The sequence below is a fragment of the Leguminivora glycinivorella genome, chromosome 3 (assembly GCF_023078275.1).
Source record: "Leguminivora glycinivorella isolate SPB_JAAS2020 chromosome 3, LegGlyc_1.1, whole genome shotgun sequence".
Classification (NCBI taxonomy): domain Eukaryota; kingdom Metazoa; phylum Arthropoda; class Insecta; order Lepidoptera; family Tortricidae; genus Leguminivora; species Leguminivora glycinivorella.
Window position 1 is genome coordinate 10303837 of NC_062973.1, and position 16001 is coordinate 10319837.

General features: G+C 34.6%; 1 protein-coding gene across 14 annotated transcripts in view; it reads right to left on the minus strand.

Annotated features, from left to right (window-relative positions):
* Positions 1 to 16001, minus strand: part of LOC125242692 (poly(rC)-binding protein 3) — a 333013-nt gene that overhangs the window by 33178 nt on the left and 283834 nt on the right. For 6 of the 14 annotated variants that reach the window (XM_048151582.1, XM_048151581.1, XM_048151580.1 and 3 more), the window contains exons 1-2: positions 2616 to 2796; positions 2034 to 2239 (exon numbers count right to left, since the gene is read on the minus strand). In XM_048151582.1, the coding sequence (XP_048007539.1) occupies positions 2034 to 2114 (81 nt within the window). In that variant the 5' untranslated portion in view covers positions 2115 to 2239; positions 2616 to 2796. Of the gene's footprint in view, positions 1 to 2033; positions 2240 to 2340; positions 2512 to 2615; positions 2798 to 13081; positions 13125 to 16001 lie in introns of those variants that run through there. The other 8 variants (XM_048151577.1, XM_048151576.1, XM_048151573.1 and 5 more) reach the window with 5 other exon arrangements.

Genomic DNA, 16001 nt, shown 5'->3' on the forward strand with positions numbered 1-16001 from the left:
TTGAATAAAGTCAAATTAACTGCTTTAAAATTAATTAAAGTAGGTGAATCTAGTAATAAAGATGATTTACCACCTGTGGAACTATACTGGAAGCAGTGATAAACGCATTTTTTGTGTTGTAGTTTCCTCGCTATAGTGAGGGGAAAAGTTTTGTGTTACACTCGGGTGCAAATGTATTTTACTTCTCGTGTGTTAAAAAACTCACCAGTTCAGGATTCTATTCTCGAACCACTCGCTTCGCTCGTGGTTAAACTATAGAATCCTTTCACTTGCTCATTTTTCAATTCAACACTTTGCCCCCTTGTAAAACAAATAACTATTATTGATAACTAAGAAAGTAATAACAGAGGCCACAAAATGTGACTAGTCCTTACACCTACATAACATGAGATCAGTAAAATTCTCAAGCATGAACACTAATTGATTGACATTAATATGAAAGCCTAGACGTAGGCAAGCCGGCACGGGTAGCAAACAGGATCTGGTGTCAAGCATACCTACAAGTGCACTTCCCTAACAAGATTTGTAAGACCAATGTCATATTAGATTACCATATATTGAAAACATGTACAACTCTTTTGGAAATGAGTTATTTCTACATATTACAGCAAAAGGGAGTGTACAAGTTTCTAATGGGGTGGCAACGCGCATGTGACACTGTTTGAGTTGCAGGCGTCCATAGGTTACGGTGACCGCTTTACATCAGGCGGACCGTATACTTGTTTGCCCCCAACATAGTATAAAAAAAAAAAATATATTAACCTGACTTCAGTGGTGACAATTCTTTTTCTTTGGAGTAATGCATTAGCATCCTAATTTTGAAAAAATGCTAATAATGGATTGAGAAAAATTAATTGCTGGCTGAAACAATAAATTCATATTTATTTTTCTGTTTGAAAGTTCTTTGAATAAGCTAGCCACACTAAAATATGTCTGCACAATTTTGTACCTTTCGACTGCACAGTGCGCACATGTATAATAGGACAAATTTGTATTTTGGTCAAAGCGGACCCCAGGCTCCCATGAGCCGTGGCATATGCCAGGATAACGCAAAGAGGATGTATTTTGGGCACGCAAAAACTCTGATGATTATGTACCTATTCTTCATTCTGTTTTAAAATTTATTATTATAAGACTCGGATAGTAAGCACAAAATGTGTTAAAAATATTGAAATAGTTTATATCCACTTTTTGCCTGAAGAAAAAAATTCAAGCGCTGGTATATAAATCTACTTAAAAAGGAATTATAAGATTTATAGTAATTTAAAGTTTAAATTTGTGATATTAAAAGTAATATCTAACTGTATTTAAGTTTAATGCATTTTAACTATTATTCTAAACTGATATTGTATAACAGCATACTACTAGACACATCAGAAAGGTTCAAAGCACATTAAACATTGTAATATCTAACTGTATTTACTGCTTTTTCACACAGAGTTTATAGTAATTTAAAGTTTAAATTTGTGATATTAAAAGTAATATCTAACTGTATTTACTGCAAGATTATTAACTATTATTCTAAACTGATATTGTATATATTACAGCATTATCTGTAACTACTAGTACACATCAGAGGGAAGGTTCAAAGCACATTCAACGGACATTGAGAAGGAAAACAATAGGACAGTTATTAGCATGCAGGACTGTGTGACTACCCAACTAGGTCATATTATACAATGCTTTTTCAGTGTGGCTTAATGTTATGTAGCCTTGCTCTCCTTCATTTATTTCTTCTATAATGTATGATAGAAAATATGCATGACCTTTAGAATGCATATTAATTTCTAAGTTACAATCAGTTTACTGGAAATTAAATGAATATCATAGTGTTAGGATATATAAGGTTTATACGATTCATGTGAATTCACGAGCGAGGAGTCTGTGTCAGTATTTAGAATATTGCTTAGGTACATAACTTTAATCCTAGAACTGAACTATCACTCAAACAGGTAGTAATTTAGAAGAAGGTAAAGTGAACACTTTCACAATATTTATATTGAAAGATGCCAAATTGTAGTGGTTTCTCTTACCTTCCCCTGCATAATCAGTCTGATGGTGAGGGTGACTTTTGAGTCCTCCTCGTGGAGAGTGGGGGCTTTCTCCAGTTCCATGCTGGAAGTGTCCGTGTCGCGCGGAATAGTGGCGGCGGGGCTACGTGTGGGCAGACAGGGGTCACTCCACTCAATCTAATGGCTGGGACTCGGGGGCTCTTGGCACGCACTGCAGGCAAGGTAAGCTGGAAAACAGGCGCACATCTCAAAAGGGACGTCCGGACTCGAGCTCACTAAAGGTATAGGATATGGGCACTCCTCCTCGATCAAAAGCGAAGCTGATTACCGAATATTTATTTACAGTGACAGTCGGCAAGCGTAACGGAATGAGGGCGGCGAATGAGGATCAAGACACTATTATAAACTAACTGGTCCCGGACCGGATTCTGCGGGTGTAATGCGAGTCGGCGGTCGGCGCGCCGGCCGCCGGAACCGTTACTTGAACTCGGCGCGACATAACCTCCGCGGCGCGCCTCATGGCTAGCCGAGTGCCGACCGGGTTATCGATCCCGCACTTCCCAAACAAATTCCTGAGAGGTAGCGCCGTGACACTTTTCTTACCTCATTAAGTTTTCCACAGCTCAACAACAACATAACAAGTCTTAAATCTAATGTATATCACCGAGATGTGTATAAAATCACACTTATCACAATTTTCTTTGTCACTAAAATTATAAAATTAAATAAAAGCCGACGCAGATGACGCGTCGGTCTGAAGCTTGTCTTGTAATGCGTAGCCGTAATGCCAAAATGCTAAACCAAATCAGAGACAATAGAAAAATATCGCAACTGGTGCGCCTCTGGTGGAGAGAAAGTTACTTATTTTTGACAGTCAAATGTCATCTCGGTCGGTAAAGCATACTTCCGTGGGTAAAGCAGTTTATATTGCGGCGTTTTTCTTTCTATGCGTGTTTGTGGTTAAAACACTGATGTGGCTTATGGCGTAGGTGTTTATACTGTTTATGGCGGGAAAAGTGGAAGAAGTTCGTGGAAATGGAAGAAAAAAATGATTAAATAAATACAAATTAGTATTTAGTTGTTGAAATATAGTGACGATATGTTTTTTTGATAGACTATTATCCAATGTTTTCCGCTAAACTTCATAAAACTTGCAGTAAGTAAATAAAAATTATAAATTAGATACTTCTGTCTGTAATTTATATTTCATTCCCTTTGGATATGAAATTGTAAACATCTATTATTAATGTAAAGTGAGGACTGTAATTAATTAGAAATAAATTACATATTTACAACGAGTAAAAACCTTTGAGCGTTAGAAATTATTATGCGCATAAATTTTATTAAAGTAGTTAGACGTAAAAGAATTGCTCAAGCTGAAAAACTGTCTTGAGAGCGACGTCAACTCGCATTTTAACTTTCTTTTTGATAAAAAAGAGCGTCCCTTACACGGCTTTATTAAATTCGGAGTGCTTTGTCCCATGCAAATCGGTTCATCGATTTTATTGTTACCTACTGATGAAACGTGGTGAGAGAAAGGGGTTTACGGAGCTAAATGGAAATTTATATTACAGTACAGGTAAGATGGGGACGCAATTTAGTTTCAAATAAAAGTATTAAGGGATTATTACATTTATCTACCTGTTAAATTATTATGTAATAACTATTAATCTAGACAGCAGTGTCTAGGTATTATCATAGAAATCGGTAATGTTTGTTTCAATGACATGGGTTTACATTCCGCTATAAGATCGAGATAAATGATTACGAGTATGACTAATATACCACTGTAAGTACCTACACTACACTGTACCTATTTAGGACGTAACCCTCTATTTTACACTTTTTCCAAAGTATCTGTTTTACATTCGATTTCGTCAACTAGCAATGATGAGACATTTTAAAAGTTCCTGATTGGAAGTCGCCTAGGGCAATAAAAACGGTGTTTTCTCTCTAATGCTTTCAGGGTGCAAATGGCGGTACCTCACTCTTTTAGTGCTTATTTTATAGTCTAGTATCACCTCTAGCGATGCTCTCTTCTTTAATTTATTTATGCACGTATGTACCTATCTCTCACAAGAGGATGAAATACGAGCGATCGCGTTCAACAAAAGACTGACATTATTTAAAATTTTTTGGCGCAGATGAGCACCTACTTAACTTATTACCTATATTAAGTAGTTTTTAATCAAAACTACACAATCAGTATAGTACCTATAGTATTTGTAAGTATATTATTACGTAGAAGTATAGTATAAATGCAAAATTCTGTAGTAAGCATCCTTATAATCTTATTGATTACTTCTTGGCCTCTTTTCCTCCAGATATTTGTATAATATATTGAAAGAAACAGGATATTTTTGTCTCATCTCATAAGGCTTAAAGCGGAAATCAAATTACTGTGTCTCCCTGCGTAACAAAATTCCCCGTAGATGTTTTTTTTACGATAAAACAAAAGCATATTTACATTTAAGAAAGTTTGACAGGCTAACTTTTGATCAATATAATTTTAGGCATGGTCCCGCCTCGGGAATGTTTGGGACGAGATTTTGTTGTTGAATTGAACTTTGATCCTAAACAACCACTTCAGGCCTAGAGAGAAAAGCAAATACCTATTCAGTGTTACTTACTGATAAAAAGAAATAAGATAAGCAGTGGATAGAATTAGGTTTATGGATCAATTTACTTTAGCAAGAATAAATGTTAAGTACTGAAGTTAAAATACACTACTAAAATACATTTTCGTTTTTTATTTTACGAGCATTAGTAGGTATACATTCCAATACAATATTATTTTAATGTGCCAATGCACGTTTAAAATAACCTTAACTTCGAATCGAAGATAAAAGAGTAGGTAGTAAGATAAAAGTAAGTAGGTACTTTTTAGGTAGATCAGGATAGATAACCTAAATTTTACAACCTCTATATGTTCTAAATAATCGATGGAATCAGGCGTTACTTTGCGGAAATCCATGTTAATCGTAAACTAAAACCAAAAAACATTCCTTTGCTAATCCGCGAATTAGCAAAGGAATGCCGATTAGCAAAGGAATGTTCTAGTTTACGATTCTCTATGTTCTAATTTCAAGAGCTCAGCTGACTTTACCTACCCAATTATAAGATTATTATTCTGTTTGAAATATTTTTTACACATGCCCCTTACCCATGGAAGACAAAAGAGACTAAAATTAAACCGATAATTGAAATTGTGTAGGAGACATATACAAAATAAATTCATAAAATATTTTTTATTAAATTGTTTCGGGAACAAGATAAATAACTAAAAAAAGGTAGATAAGGGTAAGAGGTATAAATTCACCAATAGCAAACCTTGCCTAAGGATTGAGCGTATCAAATAATATAATCGCCAACTCATGGTCGTTTAGCCTCGAATTATAGGACTCATTGGGGGGTAATCAAAAGGATTTATAATTGTAGGTAAGTATTTTCTGAGGTACAATTATTAATACTGCGTAACTTCCCTCAAAGTTTTCGTTGAAGTGGTCCTTAACATTTCCTTGGGGCCTTTTTACAGAACCAATTATTACAATTTTATTTCACTTACCAACTGCGTGACTTTGCAGAGATGTTTTTTAAATTGTCCCTACTTTACATAATTATGCATTAGAATTAAATTTAACCACAATTTATTATTCGAATATAAATATTTATTAAGTAGAAAGGAAAATTTTGGTACGTTACAGAGCAGTTTACCGGGGTAAAACGAAATTAGATTACTGGTGACGGTCAGTTTTCACTCGAATTTTGGGTTGCTCGCGCACGCTCATGATCTCATAAGTCACCCATGAGCGGATTTCAAAATCAAGAAGCGAAATACCCGGCGCATAAATCTTGTTTATTATTTTATGCATGTTTTCCCACACATCATGAACACTTAAAGTGCTGGTAGTAAATATTTGTGAGAGAAAAATGCGCGGTGTTTTCCGTGCAGGCTCACTAATGGACTGGTTCACTCCTTGTTTGCGCCTCGGGATCACCGGAGTACGTAACGACTTCGCCTCTAGCGCGATGGAAGTGCATGGTTATTTTTTTTATTTTTTAACTATAAAATAATACTTAGAAGATAATGCAATGTTTAAAATTGCAGTAAGACTAGCCTTCTATCGAATAAACATTGATCAGTTATGACGCTTAGGTACCTACGCATGCTGGTGGTATCTAAGTTCTAGGTATTCTCCACTACAGAGCTTAGGGATAAGTTTGCCTTTGTAGGTCTACAAAGTCAATGGTAAGATAGTAAGTAATAGGAGATCATTCGTCGTTTCTGTTATGTCTAATTATTTTTTGAAAATGAGGGGGTGCCCCATTGAAAAAATAAAATAAAACCGGCCAAGGGCGCGTCGGGCCACGCTCAGTGTAGGGTAGTTTTTCGTATTTTTTTCAAAAACTGTTCAACCTATCAAGTTAAAAATAATTTTCCTAGAAAGTCTATAAAGTTCTAGTTTTGTGATTTTTTTTCATATTTTTTGAACTTATGGGTCAAAAGTTAGTGTGGGGCGGGGACACATTTTTTTTTTACTTTTGGAGCGATTATTTCCGAAAATATTAATAATACCAAAAATGATTTTAGTAAACCCCTATTCGTTTTTAAATATCTAGCCAGCAATATATCACGTTAGGGCTGAAATGAAAAAAAAAAAACACTCCCCACATTACGTGTGGGGGGTACCCTAATAAAACATTTTTTCCACTTTTTATTTTACCACTTTGTCGGCGTGATTGATGTGTTAACGTCACTGAGATTATCCGCGGACGAACGGACAGACATGGAGAAACTATAAGGGTTCCTAGTTGACTACGGAACCCTAAAAAGTGTTTTTGGGCCACCCTATTGAACAATAAAATGTTTACATAATTATGTAGGTACTTCTTGTTGCAGGTATATAAGTAAATTAAGTACCTACCTAATGTAGAAATGAAAACTAATGTAACGGACCCAATTATGGACAGTTTAAGAAAAAAATTCGCCTGTTTTTGATATTTCACTGATAAATGTAAAAATTCTACCGCTAAGCGTGTTAAATCTTGAATGTCCTATCCTTCTTTTACATTTCAAGCGTATTGCAGAATAGATACTCCTATTGGTTTCTTCATAGTTAACAAATTAAAACTAGGTGTTTTTTCTCCAATTATGGACGGCAGTTCTCCAGTAATGGATCCCCCATTATGGACAGTGAAATAAGTTTAAAATTTTACTTTTTAAGCCAACTGATACTCAATGAGTCAATTTTATATACCCCAAATAAAATTAGTTTGGGTTATTTTAACATAGGATTGTTTCTTGTAAATTTTGCTTTTGTAAATTGTTCCTTGTCCATCATAGGAGGTACGCAGTTTTTCGGGTCCAGTAATGGACACTCGCAAAATAACGCCATTTCTTTATATCTTTGGAGCAACAAACTAGTATGTTTTATACCTTATCTCATGCTTAATGCAGTAAGTAAAACGCATTCAAGTTTACACCGTGTATTATTTTTTTATTATTTTATACATGAACTCAACTCTCTTAGCAACATTACTAAGAATTCGTCTTGATATTTTTTTCAGTAAACTGGTGAATTTTATCTTGTCGCCAAATCCTTCAGAAATAACCGAATTAATTGAAACTTCAAAATGAAACAGCTCTACAACTCTAGTTTATGGTACATAGCCGTCAGTTTTTAGAAACTTATTTTAGATACTTATTTTTAAGGATTTGTGTTTTTTTGTCCATAATGGCATCACCGTCCATTATGGGGTATTTTACCTTACTAGCTTCTTTAAGGAAATGTCTATTTATAGTATTTATGTCTTTGGTGTATACAGGAAACACAAATAAGAATCAATGTCGGAGGCAAGTCACGCGCGGGTCTCAAATCCTACTTTTTATAGCTTTCTGCCGTTTGATATGGCAATGTAAGAAGACAAGGGCAGGTGTGATAGAATTTTAGAACAAGAGTAATAAAGTGAAATAAATAAAAAAGTTGTTGAAGTGCGACGTTCAAACGCCGTAAAATTTATACGACCATTTGCATGTAGGCCGGACACTTTGGGATTTCACAGCCCCTTTAGGGAATTAAATCTTCTTCAATTTTATTGCCCTTTTCTTTTAAATCAGCCTTTATCGAGTTTTTTGTTGTACAAATATTTTTTAACTTGACAAGGAATGTTTGTTCCTACTGTTTCATTTTTTATTGGCTCAGTTCGTAACGTATTAGGTACCACCTCTGTAAAAAAGTAACCTATAACTAGCAAACTATGTAAGTATGGGTTACTAGTTAGTATAATTTATGTAGGTGTACTAAATCTCTTTATAATCATAATTCAAATAGCTAAAAATGTTTACCTACGCATATTTAAATAAATCTATGTCCTACACGTGCACACACCAGGTACATGAATACAATTCATCCTCTGATAAACACACAAAATGAAAAGCGAATTAAGTACCTTTATTAAATATTAGCGCTTATTCATCCATTTTCTTTTTACAAGCGCGCCATTTGTCTTCCAACAATAATTCAATAACTGTAATACAGGGCTCTCAAATGCCGTGTCAAAACCGGCGGTTGGGACATGAAAGATAATGTATCGCGGGTGAGCACATAATCCTTACACGGTCACCGTGCGCGACAACAATTCATTCATCACGAGGAAAGCCCACGAAACATGGTGACGCCGTCGCCTGAAGTGTCATTGGGGTATTAATTTTATGATGGTCCCTGGGAATAAACGTGGAATTTTTTGGACTTTCCTTAACAGCGCATATTTTAATGTCTCTATTTTATGTGTAGGAGTTTTGAATGATTCACAGACTTTCATTAGACTTATATTGACCCGGATATTAGCAAGAGAGACCAAATTATTTATTTTTATTATATTAATCAAATAGGTATGCACGTAACACGTAAAATAAATATAATTTTGCACTTTATTTGAATTAAAACGTCGATATTTTTACAGATTTATAGTATAAATAAAAAATTCTAGGAATATTCTGATTTGTAATACCTGTATGTTAATTCGTTACTGAAAATGTAGGGAACAAATCAAATTATTTTATTAAGTATTTTTTCTCAAACATGGTATGAAATATTGATGTTATGTGCCTTATTATAATTGGCAGCGAAGTATGACGTTGCAGGTGCGGCTAGGACGATTGATAGATAATGGAATTTCATACAAACCTTGCAGGCCAAGGCCGGCAAAGTCTTCTTTTTTAATTTCCAAACACAGATAATTGTGACATAACATCCAGGTATTTAGCCAATTAAAAAAAAACTTTAAGGGGCTTTATAGACGTGCCAACTGCAACTGGTACGGGTCCTAGACAATATTTGATTTTGGGTGCGTTTTCATAGAAAAAAAATTTTTTCGTTTTTTTTTTAACTTTTTGGTTTTTTATAAGCGTATACGGGGTATCAAAGGGGAACGAAAATTCGATTATTTTTGCGCTACGACGCACCGTTTAGGAGATACAGCCATCCAAAGTTACTATTTTCAGTAGACTTTATTTATTTCATACCATGTTTGAGAAAAGCACTATACATACCTCGGCGGGAAATGGGGTTGCCCGCCTCAGACCTATCCGGCCTCGCTTGGCTCGGCCGTCTATATGTCTTCGGCCGGCAACCCCCTTTGTCCCGGCCTCTGTAGTAATGTACTATTGATTTGTCGCCACCAGTGGGCTTGCTCGCTTTTTCTTTAGTGTACTTATATGGTATCTATTTCAGTTTATCGTTACTGAAAGTTTTAGACATTTCCACCCCGATGACGCGATAGACGTTCGCTTTGCATTGTTAATGAAGAATTTTCACGTCTAATAATCCCGCAAAATGACGTTCATCCTTTAAAGCGACGCGGTTAATTTTAGGGTAATACAGTTTCCGGGACCGAAACCGCTTTGTTTGATATGGAGTAGATTTGGTTTCCGTTACATCCACATATTTGAAGCTACGCGCCTTATACGGGCAGAGTTTTGTTGATCTTGATGTTGGTTGAGTACCTATCTCCCTAAGCTTTTTCAGATACCGAGGTACAATAATTTACAACAGGTACTCTGTAGAAATTTTCATAACGAACGTTTGAACTGGAATGAACGAACGGACTGACATGAACGTTTTTGATTTTAACTCATTTTTATTAAAAATGCATAGGAAATGTAGTTTAGGTAGTTTAGTTTTTCCTCCACAAAACTTCAATTCAACTGCTTAAAACCGGAAGATCCACTAGTTACGAAAATGTTCATTTAAAGATTTATTATCTACTTTTCAAACTTTAGGTATTGAACAAATTGTCATCGTTTGAAGAATAAAAAGGAAAAAGCATTTATTCAAAAGTCATCGGTACATGTAAAACTAACTTAAAAATACTACGAATAAAATGTACTACGTTTTCTGTATTTGCTTGTGTTACATGCTTCAGCCAGCATAATTAAAAGGTTAAAATCCCTTAAGATAATGCTCATCTCTATTTGTTTCCATGTCCGGCAGTTTGAGGGTTCTCTTAAGACCGGATATCCTTTAACGACTATATTTGTCCGTATGTTTCAGCACAATAGGATTATTTACACGTTTATACTCACAGTTTAGGACCCTGGCGAATGTGTTTTGTAACTGAATTAAGCAAGAACTTTTTAAATTTAATGTTTTTTTTAAAATAAGTATTATGTAACTCAGTGTGTCTGTTTACATTAAAACGAACAATAAGATCGCTCGACATGTTTCGCTCCGTAACGAGCAGCATTTTCATTGAGCACGCGCGATGTCAATGGTGATGGTGATGAGCGGTCTTCGACAAATTTACGTGAGTTACCCGATTTTACATGTTTATACATACATACATACATACATACAATCACGCCTGTTTCCCAGAGGGGTAGGCAGAGATCACGGATTTCCATTTACTACGATCCTGACAAACCACTTTCGCTTCACACACTTTCATAACGTTTCTCATACACGCTCGTCGGTTTCGAGTACTTCTTACCTGGCCTTTTTGCAATATTTCCCCGATTTGATCAAGAAAAGTTCGCCTAGGTCTTACACTACCAATAATGTCACATGTTTAATATGACCATTTATATTTTAAAGTAAAAAATATATGAAATAAAACTATGGAAACGGATTAAATCGCGTATAATGAATTTACAATTCATCCCGACGTTTCGAACACTTTACAGCGTTCGTGGTCAACGAGTGACTGAGGAAATTACAATGTACAAAAGCTATCCACATACAAGAAATATTAATACGTTATTGTATAACTAGCTTTATTTATAGTGTGTGAACCTGCCTTAGAAGTCTATATTATTTATGGTCATGGTTCATAACTAGCTTTATTTATAGTGTGTGAACCTGCCTTAGAAGTCTATATTATTTATGGTCATGGTTCATTAATATTTCTTGTATGTGGGTAGCTTTTGCATATTGTAATTTTTCCTCAGTCACCCGTTGACCACGAACGCTGTGAAGTGTTCGAAACGTCGGGATGAATTATAAATTCATTATACGCGATTTAGTCCGTTTCCATAGTTTTATTTCATGAGTAACTATCGCGGTAACCGAAGACAATATTTAAAAAAAATATATCTCTTTTTCAGGTGCGCTGAGAGCGATCCAACCCTTATTCTATTAATTGGTCACAGGTTCGAGGTATTTCTTTAATGTTAACATTGTAGTACCTATCGCTTGCGGACTAAGCAATGGTTATTATATAAACCATGCAAACCCAGTTTAACCAATAGGTTTTGACTAATTTACCCAATCATTAGCGTGTCGAACAAATCACGGTAATTGATTTTGTTGTAAAAATTGGAAAGCGCCAAATGGGAATGATAAATGGGCCAGTCCCCAAGACTTTAATCACATTCATTAGCAGAGACTGTGCCAGCCTTTACAACAAACTGCCTTGAACCAATAAGTGGTGACCTTGAAATCCTTAATAGCTATTCGGAATTGGAAATCAGACTTGAACTGGATTGATGAGGCGAGTGCTCGGTAAGGAAGTATTTCAGGTGTATGGTGGCTTTTGAAAATCATGTTTTACCTAATTTATTTTCCATGTTACTTTACATAGATATAGATACTTATTTTATTTAAAAGTGTACCGGTAGATGTATTATTGTAATTGGGATGAGGCGAGTGCTCGATAAGGAAGTATTTCAGGTGTATGGTGGCTTTTGAAAATCATGTTTTACCTAATTTATTTTCCATGTTACTTTACATAGATATAGATACTTATTTTATTTAAAAGTGTACCGGTAGATGTATTATTGTAATTGGAAATGTTAAGTAATATAGCTTTAATAAAAAGGGGGGCCAAGTAAATTTTTAAATTAATGAGTTCTCACCGGTACTTCCGCACTTTTGAGGCAATTTGAAGACTTAAATGTTGTTGTATGTTGGTAAACTATGTAATACTGGTGACTACACACACGGAACAGTAAAAAGGAGATGGATTTTAATAATGTTTTTCTTGACATGAAAAATCTGATCTTAACTTGAAATGATTAGGTACTATAACTAATTAGCGTGATTTGATTATATATATAGATTACTTATATTTTATATGGAATAATAATTTTACATCAACAAAAGTATTCTTTAAATTAAAAAAATAATATGAATTAGTCGCTAGAAGTGCTTTGGTACCTAACACTGTCTGGGATTAAGCCATCTTTATTTATGTACTAGATTTCCTAAAGCGATACATTACAAAGATACAAGGGCGCTTGTATCGCCACTATAACTTATTATAATCCCTTAAGTAACTTACATTCATATTTTATCTGTGACATGGGTTCCGAAGTGCGAGATATTATTTTCCATTTGTCAGAGTTTCTATTAAATATATATGTTTCGGCCCCATTTCTTTTACTGTGCCTACCTAATATATATCTTTCGTGACACTTATTGTAAATGGTACTAGAAAAGCGAGTTTTCTAAGGAACATTTGGCAAAGAATTCGATAAAGAAATAATAAAATTAATAAATAAGTACCTATGTAAATGTGTATATAGTTGTTATTGTATTGGTACTAGTACTTAAGTAATATGAAAGACAACTTACATTTTTATATTTTCCAGGTCACGTGTTATAGTTTCAGGAGAATCTGAAAAGAAAAGGAACATTTAATTTCAAATAAAATACAACAATATGTAGGGCACGCATGCATGCATATCTTAGTACACAGGGTAGGATTTATATTTTTTTGTAAATCTTATTAATTAGGAGATAAAAAGCTAAATTCTCAGCTTTTTCGTCAACGTACTTTCAGATACATAAAGCTAAAAAAGAATACAACAATTGTTGATCTCTTTTTAAGTACCTAGCCAAATTGCGTCTGTGATTTTTATAAGCAGGTACTTTTTCAAATTCGTAGAATCAATTAAGGAGGTCCATGAGTACAAGAGTTCCTTTTAATGAAAAAAGACGAATTTTGTAAGGGCAAAGGGGAGGCTTGGCTTTAATACAGCGGCACTTTGTTGGTCGAGATCGTGGCATCATCTAAACATTAGCACAACGGAGGATCGTGTTCCACCTCTATTGATACCTGCGTACCGCCCGGAGATTCACTCTGAGATATTTACATAAAAAGAGGGTGAATAAACGGAGTTTATTGTCGTGACGTAGACAATTTCGTAACAACTAAATAAGGTAAAATGATAAAGGAACAACGTGATGAATGAGTGCCACGGCAGGTAAAAAGTACACGGAATTCCTTGTTTTGTCAGTTTGGAGACACTAGGTTGTCACTTATATTACTAATTCATAATTTGGAATACCCATACCCAGTTAGGTTTTACTCCGCTATTCCGACTTTCACGATTCAGTCAAGCATTAGGATTAGATAGTTAATTTGTTCGAAAACAGAAGAGTCGTGAAATGTATAGAACCCCATACATTTCACGACTCTTCTGTTTCCGAACATACTCTATAAGTTAATTTAAATAGAAAGTAAACAGGGATACTTCCTAATCATCTATCAAGTATCAAATTTTTAATCGACTTCATGTGATACAATAAGGATACGAATTTGTCATGTGATGTGGATATGATATGACCCTGACGCAAAAATTACAGATCAAATTCATAAACTTTTATAACCGCCCACAATATCTCTGCTTTGCCTAAAGGTTGACTGGTAGAGAATGCTGTCTGGCATTAAGTCCGCCTTTTGTACTATAAGTTTTTCTTTCTTTGTGTACAATAAAGATTAAATAAATAAATAAGAATACGGCTCTTCAGCAAATTTGTAAGCAAACAATTGTTTGATGCCACCGGAGCAGCCTGCTATAACAGAGTGATTATTTAAATATTCGTAGGCTTTCAAGAGGGGCCGGACTGAAAGACCGATGTTACAATGGACTATCTCCCAGCAGTCCAGAACCCAATTAAAGTTAATAATCCTCTCACAAAAAGATTATAAAACGATCTCTTTAAATTAAGTCTTGGATTCCGTTGTTTTATCTCGACCAGATTTTTAATGCAAAATTCCATCTTAGACATTACCTTCGCTTTCGCTTTGGCGTGCGATAAATCGAATACTTGAGGATAGACTACCTCAATCTATGAAGATACGAAGACTTTTAATCAAAACTATAGGAAGTCACAGCATACCATAAAAAAGATGGCATAACAATGTTAAAATCTTCCAAAGTATTGATCTACGTAATATTAAATGAGAAGCAAAGTACCCCTTGAAACTCGAGGACCATGGGGTCAGGGACCGGAAAACCCCTTTTTAGGCTTAACTTCATCAATTTGCTTACACAATCAATTTGCTTACCAAATAAAATAGTAAGCTTTTTAAAGGTAACCTTTTAAAACGGTAAGCTTATTTGAATCTGTTACCATGAGGTTACCATAACTACTAACTAAGTTAACTCCGAAACCCTATCACGATAGGGTTTTTCAAACCTGTTTTCATTGAGTTATGGTAACCTTTATCCGTTCCTTGTTGTTTTTCTACATTTAAACTGGTTTGCTATACATCTATAGATAGAGCTTGTCTCAGACGCATGTACTCGCATTTACGGAGTTATTACTATTTGACTTACGTCATTTAGTTTCTGTATTTGATAGTACAATTATTTACCTACTCGTAGGTACTCATCAGGGACTTGCTAGAAATAAATATCAACAGTATAAGCTGTATATTATAAGGGAATAAAATGAAGTAGGTTTTTACAGCAAGCAAGGTTTTATACCTACTTTTTACTTTTAATTTTTATTTATTTTGAACTTCACTATCAGTCTCATAAAAATAACTATATCAATACATGTGCTCAAAAAGTGCGTTTACAATGCATGTGCTCGAAAAGTACGTTTTTTACTAAGCAAAATCGTGCAGCAAGTAGTAGGTACTTTTAAAGTAGTACTTTTCCACACTAGTTCTTTTTACTTTTAATTTTGAACTTCACTATCATTCCCATAAAAATAGCTATAACAATGTATGTGCTCGAAAAGTGCGTTTTCTATAAAACAAAATCGTCGGAAAGTAGTATTTTTCCGCACTAGTGTTTTTTAAATTCCAATTTTATTGTCTTCGGTTACCGCGATAGTTACTCATGAAATAAAACTATGGAAACGGATTAATACGGATTAACGGATTTCATTATACGCGATGTAATCCATTTCCATAGTTTTATTCCAATTTTATTTAAATTTTGAACGCCACCATCCGTCCCAGAAAAATCGTTCGGAAAGTAGTACATTTTCACACCAGGGTTTTTTACTTTAATTTTTTTTTAATTATGAACTTCGCTATCAGTCCCATAAAAATAGCTATTATAATGTATGTGCTCGGAAAGTGCGATTTCTATGAAGCAACATTGTGCGGAAAGTAGTACTTTTCCGAACTAGCGCTTTTTACTTTTCAAATTTTTTTAAATTTTGAACTTCACTATACGTCCCAGAGAAATCGTGCGGAAAGTAGTACTATTTCGCACTAATGCTTTTTACTTAAATTTTTTTTTATTACGAACTT